General features: G+C 38.4%; 1 protein-coding gene across 1 annotated transcript in view; it reads left to right on the forward strand.

Annotated features, from left to right (window-relative positions):
• The window catches only part of nbeab (neurobeachin b), a 387,766-nt gene that overhangs the window by 346,935 nt on the left and 21,956 nt on the right, over positions 1 to 18,875 (forward strand). Inside the window, exons 48-49 of the mRNA XM_053507055.1 lie at positions 2,472 to 2,642; positions 15,791 to 15,880. Coding sequence (XP_053363030.1) covers positions 2,472 to 2,642; positions 15,791 to 15,880 — 261 coding nt within the window. The remainder of the gene's footprint in view (positions 1 to 2,471; positions 2,643 to 15,790; positions 15,881 to 18,875) is intronic.

The following is an 18,875-nucleotide window of genomic DNA, read 5'->3' on the forward strand; positions in this document are numbered from 1 at the left end:
TCCTCCATCTTTGATCTCTTTGTCTCGTCCTCCATCTCTCCATGCTGCTCTTTCATTCTTGTTTAATCCCTCCTTTCCCCATGACTTTACCCTCCGCCCATTTTCTCTCTAGCCTACTCCATCCATTCTCGTCTCTCTCTTGCGCTCTCTCTCTCTCTCTCTCTCTCTCTCTCTCTCTCTCTCAGCGTTCCCATCTTTGCATGTGTCACTTTCGATTGGACTGACATGTCCCGAGGCTAGCACAGCCCCCTCCGGAGCTCAGCCTGCCGCTAGTCCTGATGCAGGAAGAAAGCTCTAAATTCCAACGTTGCGTGTGTATGTTTGTGTGACCGTGATTGTGTGGGTGTTTATTTCTTTTGTGAAAAGAATCTGCATTATTTCTGCAGTATAACGTTCATTAATTCTCTCTAGTGATGATTGTATCGCTGTATAGTCCCTGGATGGCTGTAAAAAATCCATTTGGTACAAGACCTTTTTTTTTTGTTTTGTTTTATGATCATTATCCCGCAAGGTAGACAGTAAATTGGCCTTACATTAGTGTTAAATGTCTTAGCCGGCCATTATACAGAAATACTTAGTCTGGTTTGATAATTTCAATGAAATATGGCTTTATAGTATTGACCAGTTGCAGATTAGTACATTTGGTGGAACAATCTAAATATTTACGCTGATCTTGACATCAGTAGGTATTACAGTAGTACTCTACTGGCTGTACAGTTTTATTATATTTAAAGGTTGTATATAATACCTTCGTAATACCTTACCATCCTGCATAATACTTTCAGAGACCTAATATAAAGACGTAGTAAATACAATTGTGCATTAAGCCAATTTATTATCCCATTCAGTGCCATTTTAAAATAGTTTACTATAGAACAATCGCTAAACTTGGGTGTATGCTAACGGCACTTGCTGCATCTTAAACGTTTCAAACCCTACATGGTCATAATGTGCATCCTTATTTCTGAAGATACTAAAATAATCAAATATGAATTTAATTTTCAACATTTACATACTGTATTCTTTTGTTAAATAGTAATATGTGCTTGGATGTGCTTCTTACGGTGGCCCTGAAGTGCAAAACAAATTAACAAAACTGAAAACAAAATAACTAATATCTGAGTGGCGAGAAGTGCAATACAAATTAACGAAACAAAAAACAGTTTAAAAACCAAATAACAAAACCCAAAAAAATTTTTTTGGAAGGGGGGGGGGGAGAATGGGGGGGGGGTTTGGGGTTTTGTTTTTGGTTTTGTTATTTTGTTTTCGGATTTGTTAATTAGGTTTTGAATTTGTTAATTAGGTTTTGAATTTGTTAATTTGTTTTCTGTTTTGTTAATTTGTATTGCACTTCTCGGCCAGTCCGATACAAACCGGAAAAGGTAGATTGCGAATGAAATGCTCACCGCTAATTGGACGAGACATCTGTCACTCAAGATATACAGGAAGTACTGTAGTAGCGGTAGATTTGTGTGTGTATGAATGTGCAAACATTATTGTGATTTCAAAAATGGCGTTCTTATGGTGGCCCTGAAGTCAGTTTTGTTAATTTTTTTGCACTTCACGGCCATCATAGTTTAAAGTGAAGCAGAACACGCAAGAAACAAAGATAAAGAAATAAGTTCCTACTTCCTGTATATCTTGAGTGACAGATGTCTCGTCCAATCAGTGGTGGGCATTTCATTCGCTAACTATACCTACCTTTTCCGGTTTGTATCGGACTGGCTGAGAAGTGCAATACAAATTAACAAAACGGAAAACAAATAACAAATTCAAAACCAAATTAACAAATCCGAAAACAAAATAACAAAAACAAAAACAACAAAACTCCCCCCCTCCAAAAAAATTTTGTTTGGGTTTTGTTATTTGGTTTATAATTTGTTTTCCGTTTTGTTAATTTGTATTGCACTTCTCGGCCAGTCAGATATTAGTTATTTTGTTTTCCGTTTTGTTAATTTGGTTTTGAATTTGTTATTTTGTATTGGGTTTTGTTATTTTGTTTTCAGTTTTGTTAATTTGTTTTGCACTCCAGGGCCACCGTAGCTTCTGGTCCTAATTATGATTAACAAGTAAGAAATGATCTAAGGAAAACTTCATATCTTAAACTTACCCTCTCGTATTAACCTTCAAAGTAATTTGCAAATGTGCAAATTTGCTAATTTTTTTAAACACTGAATAGTTTTGTCATTTCCCTAAAACATGACCAGATGCAGTTTTGTCTTCTTAATTTCAAAAGAAACTCCAAAAGGCCAACTCCGCAACCTAAATATTCATTGTAATACTGCCATTTTCCAATCTTATGTGAGTGATTTAGTTTCTTTTCAACTGTGTATTATAGTTTTTTGGTTGAAATTATCCAGATTTTCTCTGTGTGTTGCTACGTGCGGTGTTTTTGTGTTTAAATGAGTGTGCGTTCATGTCACTGTCGTGTTCGCGTCTCTCCTCTTTAATTGGCTGCTTCTCGTTTACAGGCTCTGGAAAGCGAGTTTGTTTCGTGTCAGCTGCACCAGTGGATTGACCTTATTTTCGGCTACAAGCAGCGCGGCCCTGAGGCGGTGCGCGCCCTCAATGTCTTTCACCACCTGACCTACGAGGGCTTCGTCAACCTCGACAGCCTCGCCTCTGACCTGCTCCTGCGTGAGGTACATGAACGCCATGACATCATGACAAAAGCTTTAGCTTTTTAGTCATCTCATCATTATAAATGCATAGTGGTCGTAACCATGGTAACCAGGTATGTAGGAGCATTCGAAATGACTCTTGTGTGATGAACTGTCCGTGGGTTTTTTCAAAAGTCTGTGCAATTTCTTTTGAACTTTGAGATCACACTTGCACACTTTATTAAAAGCACAGCAGCTGCAGGTGCGGAGTTCTCTCTAATAAGCGCGGTGCAAACACAACATGAAACACTGTCGGGGCTGGAAGCATGAACTACGTCAGGTTAAGCTTTCACTAGACAGTTTATTAAAACACAATCAAGACAATGGGAAACAGAAAATCCAGAACAACACATAATCAAGAGAAAATACAAACCTGGTGCAAATAGACAGTGATCAAGAAAATGTGATGTTTAAAAAATATAACACTTTGTTGTATGCTGCTTTTAGAACCTTTTGAAATCCTTTGAGGGGTCCAAAACACGTAAACTGATATTCAGAGATGTAATGTAGTCCATTCTATAGGTGCTGCTGTACCTACATTCACTTATAAAATACTGTTTCATCTTTCTTTAATTTGTTCTGCTGAGGAACCTTGAACTACTCTATATTTAATCAATATCACACAAAAGGGAGTGCTGTTGTGCCGGATATCAGCACAGCCTGAGTGTTGACCATACAATACTGTATAGCCATGTTGACATTCGGTACAACAGCACAATCTCGAGTGTGATACTGCTTTTATACAACCAGTTCTACAAACGGCATTTATTATTAGCATTAGATTTAGATTTGTTTGCTTATTTAATAAGTTACTTTACTCCACCGCCTGGTGGCACTAACTAACCAACAGTTAGTGACTAACTAGAGTGAAATTCTAAACAATACTATATAAAGAATAAATCATGGAGTTGGTGGAGAATCTTGCAATAATTACTTTATATTTTCACTTTAGAATATCAGCTAGTTTCCATGTTTTGGGGTTGAATCCCAAATAGTGTTAAATGAGAAGCTAGTGCAATATTTGTGTTGTACAATCAATTGTTCCACACATCAAGTAGTGCCCTTGATTAGGGGTGGGAGATGTTTAGACACTTGGAACGACTAAGAGGCAGTTATTCATTAGACAAAGTGTGGTTTAAGATGACATGCTGTGACATTATCAGACATTTTCTTGCTGAAACGAACTGGTTTTGAATGTGGGTTTTGGGACAGTACGCACCTGCTCTCTTGTGTTTCCAGTCCTGCGGACCATACAGACCTACTTTAATACATGCAGCACGACAGCGTAAATAACAATTGTTAGAACACCTTTGGCACAGAGTGATGCATATAGTAAAATGTCCCGGTGCTGTTACCGTCTATTATCATCACTCATCCAATCAAATTACCCAGATAGAGGTAACTGTTGTATAATGAATTTTTCAGTAGTGATGGATCCTGAATTCTCTAGAAAATTGATATCTTAAATACTATATTGCAAATATTGGACTATCATGAACCATTTACATTAATATATAACATTAATTTACTGTCCCACTAAAAGACATCCAACTGCATGCACAACCGTTATATGATTTCCTTTACTTTGGTAGCTCAAGTTGTTTATCCGAATTTACTTTAACCCTTATTTCATTTCATATAGTTTTGATATTCTGATTTCCGTAATGTCCAGTGGAACCTGGTGAAATCTCAGTATGATTAAGTTGTATTGCAGGAATGTCCTAAAAGTTACAGTATCACATTAGGTGTGTCTTGATTGTGCGTTATGCTGAGATGAGAGCAGCCTGATGACTCGTACACTTTGTATACAAAAAAAAAAGTCTATTCAAAAGTTGGATTTTTTCATCATAGGAACGTCCAGGATAAAGTAGTTTTGTTAATGTTCTCAGTATCAAACTCCAAGAGAGAAAAGGTAGGAGAATGGTTAATGTTACCACAAGCAGGTCAAGCTCCTGAGTGGCTTAGAGATGAAGTCCATGCCACTATCATCCGGAGATTGTGTCATCTATAGCTGAGGGCTTAGAGAGAGAGAGAGAGAGAGAGAGAAAGAGAGAGAGAGCAGAGTGGCTCTTAGCATATAAGGAAATAATCAACGACAGGATGGTGTGATGTAACCAGACTTAATGTGGTGTTACTGTTTCCACACAGAAGTGTATTACGGGATGGGTTTTATACTCAGACTCCTATATCCAATCATAGCGACAGTAACCAATCACGGTCATCTGTGAGCTGACACAAGCAGAAGGGTTCGCATAGCAGTGTCCTAACAGTTGCGCTCCCTAACAGTTTGAAAAGATGAGGTCGGCACTTCACGGCATTAGAGGAAGCACATGGTAGCCTACGCCCTCGCTGGTTGGTAGCTGGTGCTGATGGGAGTGCCATAATATGATGGATGGGAATTGGACATGACTTAATTAGGGAGAAAATTGGGAGATGAGTAACTGTAAATGGATATAAAAAAATGAAATAAAATTGCTGGTATTGTATATAGAGAAATATATCACTTTTTTAAAACATAATACACTTCTATGTGGCAATAGTAACACCACACCACATTGAATCCGGTCACATCACGATTATTTTCATATATTCTAACATCATAATCAAATAACCGAAATTCACACATTTTACTGTATATAATCTAATATGCCTTAAATTGCATTGTTAATTTTTGAGAAAAATGAATATAAAGCATTATGATACGGTAGATGCTAAATATTTTTTAGAACTGCTGTTTATGCCTGTGTTGTTGTTGTTTTTTATTATTCGCGTCTTTGCTCTATTAAAGTAATAGCTTCTCTCTTCACGGTGTTAGATACACTGAACAGAATCTCTATGATCATTTATAAGTTAATATTCCTCTACAATGTCCAAAAGGTATGGATCGGCATGATCAATACCCGCACCCGCACCGTGAAGTTTGTGTACAGCTTAATTGTGTTAGCGGATGTGATTCAGAGACAGCAGCAGCTGGTAGGCAGAGTGTTTTCCCCTCCACCACCCGCCGTGCTCTCTCTCTCTCTCTCTCTCTCTCTCTCTCTCTCTTTCTCTCTCTCTCTCTCCCTCCGATACCCACCATCTGCTGTCTGCAAAACAAGTCATTTATATACTGTCACTTCCAGGACTGCCTTTATTTGTCAAGTGACCACTATGCAAATCACTCACGGACCAGGGGGGCTAATTATCAAACAATATGGAGGAAGCTCTGCTTTTTATCATTTCCTGCTACTTTACACACAATGACAATTATCTTTGTTTCATCTCTGCTCCCTTTCCGGAAAAGAATGTCCACCATCCCGAGTGAAGCGATAGGTTTATTAGCCTCTTAAGAGAAATAATTCACTTTCATTAGTTGTTTGTTATCATTGTGTTTGTCATGAGGTCAAAAAAGGTGTTACATTATTCACATTATTCAAATTATTTGAATTTTTTTTAAGGGTAAATCATGTGAATATTGCTATATATTGTATGTGTGAAAGAAATAATAATTTTATGTACTATTATTTTAAATATTTTATATATAAAATACCTGTTTTTATATTTAGAAATTAATACATAAATACTTGTACTGAATAAAAGTTAAAAAATCTGATAAAGAACAAGACAATCTAATTGAATATACTGTATATTATAAAATTGGTGAACGCATTATTAAAAGCAAAATAATTCAGATTACTAATGGAAAAAGATTTTTTATGGTTAGAAATTCAAATTTATTCAAAATATGGAATAAACAAATAGATTTTTTTTCTTTCTTTCTTATTTATTTATTTATTTAGTATATAATACACTTTAAATGATATATTGTGAGCTACTTAATTGTTTCTTTGTTGTTGTTGTTTTTTTGTTTGTTTGTTTTTTTTTTTGGGGGGGGGGCGGTCAATAGGCCTTTTCAAAAGTATTGGCACTACACACATTTCATGCATCTTTTATCATAAGTCATTTGTAATTTACCTAAAACTTGCACTTTCTGATTAGGATATTTAGAAATAATTAGGAAATAAGTCGAGAATGTATTTACCTATGATATTCAGGCCAGGTTTGGGCTCTGTGGACTGACACTGATCCCATCCTACAGACCGACGATGGCCCTCTCAGACACACAGAGGTATGAACCTGGATGTTGCTATCTCACAGATTCAGGCTGTGCTTCAGCTCCAGGTTATTGATTCGCTCTCTTCTGACAGGTGCGGCCACGGCGTCAACATTAAGCACTGCAATAATGGCATTAAAATGTCAGGATGTCAAACGGACGGCAATCCCTCAGGCTGCCGTCGAATCCAAATGGTACGAAATCAAACATCCGTCAGTGACCAGCTGTAGAAACACAGATCATAACACGAATTCGTAGCGATATTAACATGAGAAGTACACATGACAGCATGTGGATTATGCATAGTTAAAAAAAATCTTTTGCTAGCATAAAAAAAGAGCTATAAGTGCACTTGTATGAGACAGGGTGAGAGATTGATCATGTTGTTGGAACACATGTATCGCATTATGCATTGCTGATCAACACATGCTGGACTGGAGACATGATTGGAGCGTTTATAACATGCTTCAGATTCGAAATCAGCATCCAGGCCAGCTACACCTTAAGCTAATGTTAACGTCTTCGGGTTCTGGAGCTACTAGGCTTTCTTTTTACTCAGATTTAGCCGTAGTTACTCTACCTCTGTTGGCCTACATTTCAAAATAATCTCAATTGACATGAGCTGTTCATTTTCTTCATTAAAGAAATTCCTGACTAATTACTGCAGCTCAGTATTCTCTCATGTATTCATTAGCCTGGGGCTCCCTGGGGTCCAAAAGAAAAACGGGGGAGAAAGAAAATAAATATGGTTCTACACTACAAGAAAGAAATTCTAAAGAAAAGGTTAGGCATTCGTACATCGTTTCTGATATCGGATAATTTCTTATAAGATAAGGTTTCATAAAATCCATACCTAAGGTGATTATATACTTAAATGAAATATACAGTATCTGAATATAAGAAAGTGAATTACAAAAAAAGAATATACTGTATTATACTCATCACAGCATAATCTGTACCTTTTAAGCGTGTTTAGACTTACCACTAATATTCATGTATTGTCTAAATATTAGCTTTAGTATTCAATCTATAATCTGCACATATTAAAGAAATTACACTTTAAGTATTCATACTGTAATATTCTAGTTTTCCTTATGATTTTAAATAAATAAATTTTGCATCATCTTACATGACGTCATGTAGGTTTTGTGTTTGCATCTGCACAAAACATCTGCATATCTTACAGAAATATAATAATAATATTTAAGCATTTTTTTCTATATCTTCTATAATTGTGTCTCTGTAGTGATTATTATCTCGTTCTTTAGTCCCTGGATGCCTGTTAAAAATCCATTTGGATCATGGCTGTACTTTAGTCTGCAAGGCAGTCAGTAAAATTAGCCTTTAGAGTTTAATGCCGTAATTGACTATTATACAGAAGGAGCTGCGTATGAGAGTGTATATGTTCACGAAACAAAGCTGGTGCAGCAGATGCCTTTGTACTGGCTGTTAATTATCTTCCAAATGCTGGTTCTAAATTTGTAGATTTGCAGGTCTATAGAGGCTCCATAAATATGGACTGCATTAAAATAAATATATTATTATTATTATTATTTTATTATTATTATTATTATTATTATTATTATTATTATTATTACAACCTACTCTACAAATCCATTATTCTATTCTGTTCTTTAAGAGAAATATTCTGTCGTGGAAGCATATGAGCTCAAGGCTCCCTGATTTGATTCTGAGCTTAAGTTACTATGTGTGTGTTGATTTGCACGTTCTTTCTGGGTCCCCTGCTTTCCTGTGACCAAATAAGCTAAGAACAAAATAAGCTGTTCTTCTTGTCTTTGGTGTACATGAGTTTGCATGGTGACAGACTCATATTCCATCCAGAGTTGGTGCCCATTTTTTTTAACCCATCTTCTCAGGACAAGCTCTAGATCCATTATGACCTTGACCAAGCATTTTCCTGAAAATGAATAAATAAATGCAGTACGATATTGTCTCCAAATAGCAAAAGATGTTCTTAAAAGAAATGCTATCTTGTAGACTGTGGTGACTGTGGTCAGTGATTCATCCCTTTTAGAACATAAAATGGTTCTTTGGATAGTTGCAGAGTCAAATGTTGTACATTGGATTAGCGTTTGTACTTGGTTGGCGTAATGCAGGCATGCGGATCTTCACACTTCACACTTTAACATTCCCCACAAGTAGGCATCAGGTGGTGTAAGATCAGGGGAATGGGACGGCTATGGGAAGGAATGTGCTCTGCCACCTTTTTTTAAAACTTGGTCCCCAGTACGACCACTTCCATATACGTAGGTGGAAATAATGCTCAACTATGAATACTTTTTCCTCCGTTAAGGGGCCAATTTCTAATAACAACTGCACAACACAACTTTCTTTTCACTATTGGGAACATATTGGGTGTCTGGAGCCTTGCCCTGGTGACAAACGCAAATGTTTCAGTACTGTATATTTTGGTGCATACTGTATATGGGTGGCCTGGCATCCCATCCACTGTGTATATTTCAGGCTCATGTCTGAAGTGTTCCTGAGATACACAATCTGGCCAAAGCTTTGTTGTCACACAGTTATATGGAATGTCTTTGTCTGCTGTAGAATTACAATTTACATTTACTGCAACTCAAAAAGTTCCAGGCTAACAATGCCACTGTGCACAAAGTGAGCTCCATGAAGACATGTTTTGCCAAGGTTGGAGTGAAAGAACTTGAGTAGCCTGCACAGAACCCTGAACTCAACACCACCGAACAACTTTTGGATAACCTAGAAAGCCGACCGCTCCCTAGGCCCTCTTCGTCAAATTCAGCATCTGACCTCACCAGCTGAATGAAGTCCAAGCGCAACCCCCCCCTCCCACCTACCCACACTCCAAAATCTAGTCGAACGCCTTCTCAGAAGAGTGGCAATGGGGGAATAATCATGGAGAAGGATTTTCAAAAAGAACGTAGGAGTGTTACACTCAAGTCTCCACAAACTTATAGCCATATACCATGGACTACTATACCAAAAGTCAACGAATGATAACACTTGATTGAGTATGCACAACAGCTGCTATAAGAACTGAATTGTTTTAGCATTTTCCAGAGATCATGTGAATGATTAAATGCAATATTAAAGAGAGTTAGGATAAGACAGAAACTTCTCTGTCTGGCAGGTTTTCGAGTCCACATTTAGGTCAACATGTTCAAGATTTCATGTCAACTTTTTTATAAGACACAATGGCAGAAGAGTGGCGGTTAAACCTATTGCCCTTTCTGTGGTTGTTGTCATAAGCTGTTGATTTGATGCACCATTCCTCAGGGCAGAATGGAAAGGTGGTGGAGTCTTTCGTCAGCAAATACTTTATCCTGAACAAGTCATGATACCTGTCCCACAAACACTCGAAGTAAGGTGGAAATACACACTGGATGGGATGTCAATCCATTCCAGTAACCACATTCATTAATGCCCAGGGACAATTTAGAGTCAGCAATTCAACAATGCTTAGGTTTTTTGTGAGAAATCCTGGAGGAACCCCTCATGTGCTGTATATGTGGAACATGTGAAACTCCAAATGAACAGTAATCCGAGCCAGGATTGAAGCCAGGAAGCTTGGAACTGAGAGGCCACAACACTATCCTCTGTACCATCATACTGTACCACCTTGTGCCAAATGTTGTATATGTACAATGTAAATATATGATGATCTAGAAGATCAAGAAGATTAGAACGTTACGTTTATACGCAACACGAGATGTTTGTTAAAATTCCAACACCAACTGTTTTGCAGGAAAATTGGTTTCATGATTGGTGTTTATACTCAGAAATGGTTTAGAATAGCACATAAGTGTGTGATTTGAGACCCAGGTACGTGTATGGTCTGATACTAACACTGAGTTATGCAGGATACACGTGGAAGCCATCTCGCATGGATATACATTAAAAGCGATTTCGGATAAGATGTGTAGCTTTGGGGTATGCAGTCATATACATGAAGCAAGATGTCTCTTAAAGTCTATTAAACAGCAGCTTAACGTGGATTCATGTAATTAACTGCCAGAGAAAGGTTTCAGATTCCTGATAGTGATAGTGCCTGTTTTTATTCCTGCAAAGGTGTGATGATCAGAGTATTGGCATGTCGGATGGTCCAGAGGGATGTGTCCGACAGATAACCTCCACTGAGCTTTCGTTTTAGATCTCACCCTCCAGAGGTGATGCCGTGGAGTCAGGCGGCCTGGAGAACGAGGAGTTTCTCATCGTGTTAAATTGCAAGGTTGAAACAAGAAAACATCTGCTTCGTTTCAGGATAATTGGCATATTTGGCACAATTTCCCTTGACATTGATCTCATTGTTACTACAGTTATTCACACGTGGATATTTTATCATTGGAGCTCTTGCTTTCTCCGAAGGAAAAAAAAAAAACAACAATAAAAAACCCTATGTAGATGTTTTCTATTGCTCTTGATTTCTGGGTCATGATTGCTAGCGATTTGAATGTGACTCTTTGCAGAAATTCCTGTCTCTGTTTTTCTCCCCATCCTCATGACTGCGCTGTCTGGCAAGAACACAGTGATGTGTTCCACATGGCTGCCTGTTTCTCAGATCTTTGGATCAGATTACTTTATTTGAGCAGACGTCCTGACCCCTGTTCCTGAGCCTAACCTAAAATAGCTATAATGCGAGTCGGTTGTTACTTGATAGACTGCGGCGTAAAGCAGCGGTGACTGACGTTTAATGGTTGCCAAATGTGTCCAAGGCGGCTCTGGCAAAAGGGTCCGGTGGTGCAGAGGTCAGACCTGTGATGAGGCACGATGAAGAATCATATGGCCGTGTTGGAATGACATGACCAAGTTTGGGCAACTTTCCATCGTTCTTTTGTACTGGTAGCATCATAGGGTTTTTAACAATACCATTGAAAATGTATCTAAAGCAGCATACAAATGGCAGATGAAATAATGAAACGCAGATGACAGTCAAATAGCGCGGAGAACGTTCTCGTTTTGGCTAGCTGATCTGATATCTCACCCCCCCCACCCCCCGACATCTTAATATGGTTTTAATAATTCGACTAAAACATGGATAGAAATTTGCTATACATGGAGCAAGTATGATTTTTTTTTTCCTTTTGTATCATTTTTTATTGATTTGACTTGTTTGATGAACGGTCCATATAAAGAGATAAAAAGAGAAAGAATATATGCACTGTAACTGTTATAGTGATTTTTTTTTTAAACATGTATGCAAGAATACACTAGCAGTCAAAACTAATGCTGCTAGTTTGCAATGTTTTTTTTTTTACACCGGAAAATCTTCAGCACAGAAGAGTTTACACGTTGTGGTTTCTCTGTAGCATGACAAGCCGCATTTTGTTTCGTCTTATTAACGTCGAAAGGGAGAAAGAGAAAAAGAAAGAGAGAGAGAGAGAGAGAGAGAGAGAGAGACAGATGCTAATCCTGTTGAAGAAATGGTGGTTTTGCTGGAATTCCGCAAGTGTGACGGTTTAAATGTATGATGTCACTTTTGTAATAAAGAAAACGTGTTAAGTAACGGCAGGTTCCTGTGGTATAAGAATAATAAAGATCTTTAAGATGTGGCGGTTACAGCAACTGTGGTTCATCACACCATGCCTTATAACATTATATCACTGTATATTATACTTTTATTACATTTGATCCTTCATTCACCTGTTATAGCTCTATTTACAGGAAAACATCACACAATATGAGAAAAGGTGCAAGTTGATACAATATACAGTATTTAAACCAAAATGGAACCAGAAATGAATTTCATATGACAAGTTGTGGCAGAACCACATTACGTCTGTAACATTTTTGGATTAATATACCAATAAACATGATGCTTTTTAAGGACATTTCAAAAGATAGTGACGGCATTACAGAACGTCCTAATCTTGTTTTTTGTTGTTGTTGTTTTTTTTCCTACCTATCACATTTGATGTATTTTCCTGGTCTAGAAGTCTGACAGACGCATGACACTATACATCGGTTATTGATAGCATGTGCTACAGGAGCGTGTGGCCGTGTCAGTGTACGCATGTGCCACCATGTTTGCTAGTGTTGACAGACACCTACAAGACCCCTGGTGGCTGATGGAAGAGTCCCATCCATCAGCTCTCGCTACGTGAAGCCTCCCTCTCAGTCTAGCCGAACAACTCACACTCGGTGTTCCATGTCAACATAAACTCATACTTGTCGGCTATGTCTCGTCCTCCTCTGCATCGACACCGATTCATTTGTCACATCGTGCTTCGACTTCAGTAGAGCTACAGTGGATAACGCTGACTTTGCATCCATCATCCCTGACTGGTACACAAGATTGACATCTTTTGTATAATTGACGTCAGATTTATTCATCATATTTTCTCACTAACAATCGGTCAGCTTTTTTTAACACTTTCGACAGTTAGATCTTTCCTTACTGATTTACATTACTTTATGTAGATATTTTTTCTGTCTTCTTGTGGAATTTTAATCCTTGTGCTCTTAATAAAAATTGTATTTGTTATATACACGGCCATACACAGTATGATATGCAGTAAAATGCCTTACGTCCCTAAATGAAGTTTTACTGAAAAGAAGTTTTTCCATGTGAGAAATAAATTGCACTGTATCGGAATAGAATATTACAGTAAATTGATAAGAATTTTAAAGTCAAGGTTGAATTACAGACTATACAGAAAGGTATTATAAACGCTAATAGTCTAGTCCCTTTTCTCACTTTGATTATAGCCATGAGAGGTTAACCATTGTTCAATTAATCACATTTAGTCATTTTTTTTTCCAAGAAACTGTAAAGCATAAACTTCTCTGTCCTCAAGAAAACTTCATGCTAGGAATCTTGACCAAACTGTTCCAAAGTGCTAAGAATCCTTCCATAAATGTTAAATAAATGTGTCCCAAAAAATACTTTATAGAGAATTATCACACTTTCTTTGTTAAACAAAAACACATTTTATAAAATTATATTTGTCATCAATCACAGGTTATGTCAGACGTCTGCCATGCGAGTGCCTGTGTACTGTATGGACTATTATAATTAAAAAACAAACAAACAAACAAACAAACAAAAAAACAATGTATTAAAATGATTGCAATAGGGCTTAAGGGATCTTTAAAAGTATGAAATAATAGTATAAAATGTTAACTACGTAAAAATGTAAATATAATGTCAAAAATGAAAAATATTGTTTTATTATTATGGGATATTCAATTTTAGGTTCGCCATCTGTTCACCATATAAAACAAAATCTTAAGTTCCTTTTCAAAGTTGGATTGGCGTTCTTCCAAATTCTCCAGTTTCCTTTCACTGCCCAAAAACACACTGGTAGTTGTGATTAAGTATGCAAATATACTGTATGTGTGTGTTGGGGGGGGGGGGGGGGGGTCATGGGGTGCCCTGTGGTGGACTGGCATTCCATCCAGATTGCATTCCCAACTTACACCGATTTTTATTCTGGGATGATCTCCAGGTCGGCTGCCATCCTAGCCAGAATTAATCATTTGCTAAGGAATTATCGTTTTTTGAATATTGCATTCGTTTATGAATCAATATGGAATGCTGTATTTTCATACATATGTGGCAGGGGGGGGGGGACTCTGTAGGCTTCTGGCTTGAAATCGGCTGTTATTTTAAAACTCCTCTGGTTTAAGGTACATTACACAAGATGTAAGATTATTATGAAAGTACGTTTACATATTTAGCACCCTCAGGAGATCGAATATGAAATAATCTTTCCTATATACTGTACAGTACTGTGCAAAAAGTCTTAAGCTTTTTTTTTCTTCTTCACATTTTGCTTCCAAAGAGCCAGACTTTCTTGTATTTTTATTATAGTCATGAGGAATTGTTCTCCAGGCTTCTGGAAGGACTTTTTTTGTCTTTTTATTCTTGGCAACGTTTTCGCCTCTCATTTTCAGTCCAGTCTCTGAACCTGGCCAGTTTCAGAGCAATGTTTTTTTTTTTTTGTTTGATAAACCTATGAATCATTCAAGCATTAAAAACATCTAATTTAAGGCCTGAACCAGTGAGAAACAGGTGCAGATGATGACAGATGATCAGGCCGGTGATTAGTTCACTGCTGATGCTGAGTGCTGAGTGGTTGGAACAGACGAGAGGGGAAACGAGGTCGCTGCTGCGGTTGTTACATAAACTATTATTCTTGTAAACATTATCTTTAGGAACTTTGCAGCCTGTCACAGTAAAATATGTGTTCTTGTTTCCTTAATTGTATATTACCATGGCTTACTGTATTACCCTTTATCTTATCCTCATTTCATTTTATCTTATCTTCTCATGTCATCACCCGACCTTATTGTATTGTATCGTATTGTCTCATCCCATCCTATAGCACCTTATCACTTCTTGTTTTCTTTTTTTCCCATTTTATCATCCTGCCAAATCTTATCATACCTCATTTCCACTTGCCATATATTATCTTATCTTCTCCTATCATATAGGTTTTTAAGTTATATTGTCATGTGCCCAAGTAATAATAATAATAATAATCATATATTATACAAGACAATATTGTATCTCACTTTATCTTATTATATATGGTCAGAACATATCTTGACCTTCTTGTATCTTATCTTATGTGCTATGTCTGTGTATATGTCTGTGTGTTTGCTCTCCATCTTTTGTCTCTGGCACAATAACATCAGCGCGCAGGCCAATGGCGCAGTGCGGGCGGTGTGTGTCAGGCCAGGTTAGCGTCTGTTTGGTCTGCCTGGGGAAACGGGCACAGCTAACTCAAGCGTGTTAATAGGAAAGGGCTTGTCTCTTCTATACTAACACTTGGATGACTCTGCAGACTTGGAAGGGGGGTTGAAGGAGACTGGAAGGGGAGGGTGGCATGGCATGAGGGACTAGGAACACTCATTTTGCTCTTATCCTTCTTTCTAAGCAAAGGCTGAGTTGGGGATTTGCTTGCATTGTCAACGGATTTGATGCCTATTGATAGTGACACTCCTCTCTCTCTCTCTCTCCCCCTCTCTCTCTCTCTTTCTCTCTGCCTCTCTTTCATCCTCCATCTCTCCATCCTCTCTCTCTTTTTCTTCACTGCAGGCCATGGAGGCACAGATCCAGAGCATTGGACAGACGCCATCTCAGTTGCTCATCGAGCCCCATCCTCCTCGCAGCTCCGCCATGCACCTGGTGAGAGCACCATGTGTGTATGTGTGTGTGTGTGTGTGTGTGTGTGTGTGCGCACACTCTCAGATCCTTCATAGTGTCTGTGTATATGTACACGTTTGCTACATGGCTCCGCCCGTACCGCCGTAGCTATTATTCTAGACGAGGGCAGTCACGTCTGACCTTCACGGCTGCCGCTGTTTTTCACGCCCGTGTGCCCACGGTTTTAATGAGCACGTCTTCATCCTGAGTAATGTGCACCACGTTCATGCAGTGTGTCATGATGCTAATCTACTCACAGGAGACTGCAGAGCTGAGGTACAGATGCGCTGCTGGGAGAACTGTACTCGGGTAGTCATTGGCTGAGTACAGTACGCGCTCGTCCATGCGCATGCGCACACTTTGACATACTTTTCAAAGTACACGACTTCCTCAGAATAGCAGGGGCCTGTTACAGAATGTGTGTGTGTGTGATGAGAAGACAGTGCTCCCTACTGGTCATATAGCACTTTGTTTACTGTATTATAACTTATACAGGATATATATATATATATATATATATATATATATATATATATATATATATATATATATATATATATATTTAACTGATGTCTAAGTAACTTAAACAACACATCGCTTTTGCCTTTACAATACCATTGCCTGGAATTCAATAAAATGACCCTTCAACTGACCTGCCCTGAAACTGGTAACGACCCTATAGTACCTTTGACCTCGGAATGTTACAGTGAGTTTAAAGTTTTACTGCCGTGTGCACAAGCACTGTTTGCCATAAGCGATTAAATTCAAATCTACATGTTCAGCCGCAACATTACACACAGATGCACTACATTATCATTATTATGATCATAATCGTTATCATTTTTATGGATTTCAACCTAACATATGGACCACTGGTATGTACAATATACTGTAGTGTGTAAAAAAGAAAATGGCAGCAATCAAGGCTTTTAAAAAAGCATAAATCTAGACATATCCTGGTACCAGTATACTGTATACATCACGATTAGCTGTAATTTTAAAACCATTAACTTTAAACCCCCTAAGATTTCGGTTCCCCTTGGCCCATCACGGTGTGTCTCTGCAAGGCTTCTGGGGGTGTGCTGTGGTGTCGATTATGTGATTGGAATGTACTCTTTAGGTTGTGTGATGGCACTTCCATGGATTAGACCAGTCCATCCCATGGATGCTCAATTGTACTGGGATCTAAGCAGTTTGTAGGCTGGATCGACACCCTTGGGCTGTGATACACATCAATGTTCTGATGCCCTTCTGTGCATTTACTTCTTTCGCTGACCTGCATTAGCTTTTCTGTGGAATGGGAACAGATGGATTGGCAAATTGGTCTCCACTGCCGTAGAGTGCCCATGACCCTGCCACAAGTTCACTGGTATAAAATTAATTAATCAATATACAAGTTCTCCTGGTAGTGGTGGTGTTCGTGTCATGGCTGATCAGTGTACTGTACATACAGTGTTCACTTTTTGGACATTAACTTATGCACAACTTTTTTTAAGATCCACAGCATTTCAGTTGGCTTGAAGTCTGGACTTTGACTAGGCCTTTCCAAAACCTTGATTATCTTATTTTACAGCCATTCTGATGACTTACTGGTCTGCTTCAAATCATCTGTCGCATGACTCAATTTTGACGAAGCTTTAGCTGTCGAACAGATGGCCTCACATTTGCCTCCAGAATATTCTGGTATACAGAGAAGCCCATGATTGAATCAGTGAATGTAAGGTGCCCAGGTCCTGTGGTTGCAACACAAGCCCAAATCATCATCTCTCCACCGTTGTGCCTGATGATTAGTACTGTATGAGGTGTTTCTGCCGAAATTCTGTTTGTTTTTTTCCCCAAACATGGTGGAGGGTTTAAACAACTCCTCTTTGGTCCCATCTGTCCATGAGACATATTGTTTCAAAAGCCTTGTACTTTGTTTGGATGCAGCTTTGCGAATCTTAGCTATGCTTCCATGTTCCAACCCTTCTCCTAATTGCACTGTCATGGACTTGGAAAACATGTTCAGTGAGGCCTGTAGGATCTAAAAGCTTATTATTTTCGAGCATTGAACAGTCTGACCTTGGGGTGAATGTCCTGAGATGTCTTCTACTGGGAAGATTCAAAACTGCCTTGAACGCTTTTCACTTGTGAATAATATTTCTCAATGTAGAACATGGATCTTCAAATTGGAAATGGTTTGGAAATGGTTTTATACAGAATGATGTGCAGCAACAATTACTTCTCTAAGACCATTGCTTACTGTGTGCCCACCTGAATCCTCCAGGCCGCTAAAACTTCTGCTTTTATAGAGGTCTTCACACCTACTGACGGTCGATTAATCGACGGCTGGTGATTATCAGCACCTGGCTACAACATTACCGCCTTTGTGTGCATGGAGTTTGCATGTTCTCCTTGTGCTTGGTGGGTTTCCTCCAGGTACTCCGGTTTCCTCCCACAGTTCAAAGATATACAGCTTAGGCTAATTGGCGTTCCCAAATTGCCCGTAGTGTGTGGATGAGAGGGTGAGTGTGTGTGTGCCCTGCGATGGATTGGCACCCTGTCCAGGGTGTACCCTGGCTTGTGCCCTAAGGCTTCTGGCCCCAGGCCCCCCGCTACCCTGAATGAAGGCTAAAGCGATATAGACGATGAGTGAGTGAGTAAGTACATTCCAGACAAAGAGACATACAGAGACAGGCAAGCAGAGAAACAGACAGAAAAGTCATATAAACCGTATGATATACAGTACGTACAGTAAAATGAATAGATAGACAGTCAAACAAATGGACCCCGACACACGTATAGATAGATAGACAATGAGACAGATACTGTAGATTGTTATAGAGATATAGCACTGAAACATTTCTCACATGCCCAGCATTGTCATTCATTAAAAAAAAAAAAAGTTTCTATCATTTTTTTTGGTTTAGTATTCATAATTAGACCAGCTTTTCCACTACAACCAGGCAAAAAAGGTTGAAAATAAAAAGAGTTTTTC

The sequence above is a fragment of the Clarias gariepinus genome, chromosome 11 (assembly GCF_024256425.1).
Source record: "Clarias gariepinus isolate MV-2021 ecotype Netherlands chromosome 11, CGAR_prim_01v2, whole genome shotgun sequence".
Lineage (NCBI taxonomy): Eukaryota > Metazoa > Chordata > Actinopteri > Siluriformes > Clariidae > Clarias > Clarias gariepinus.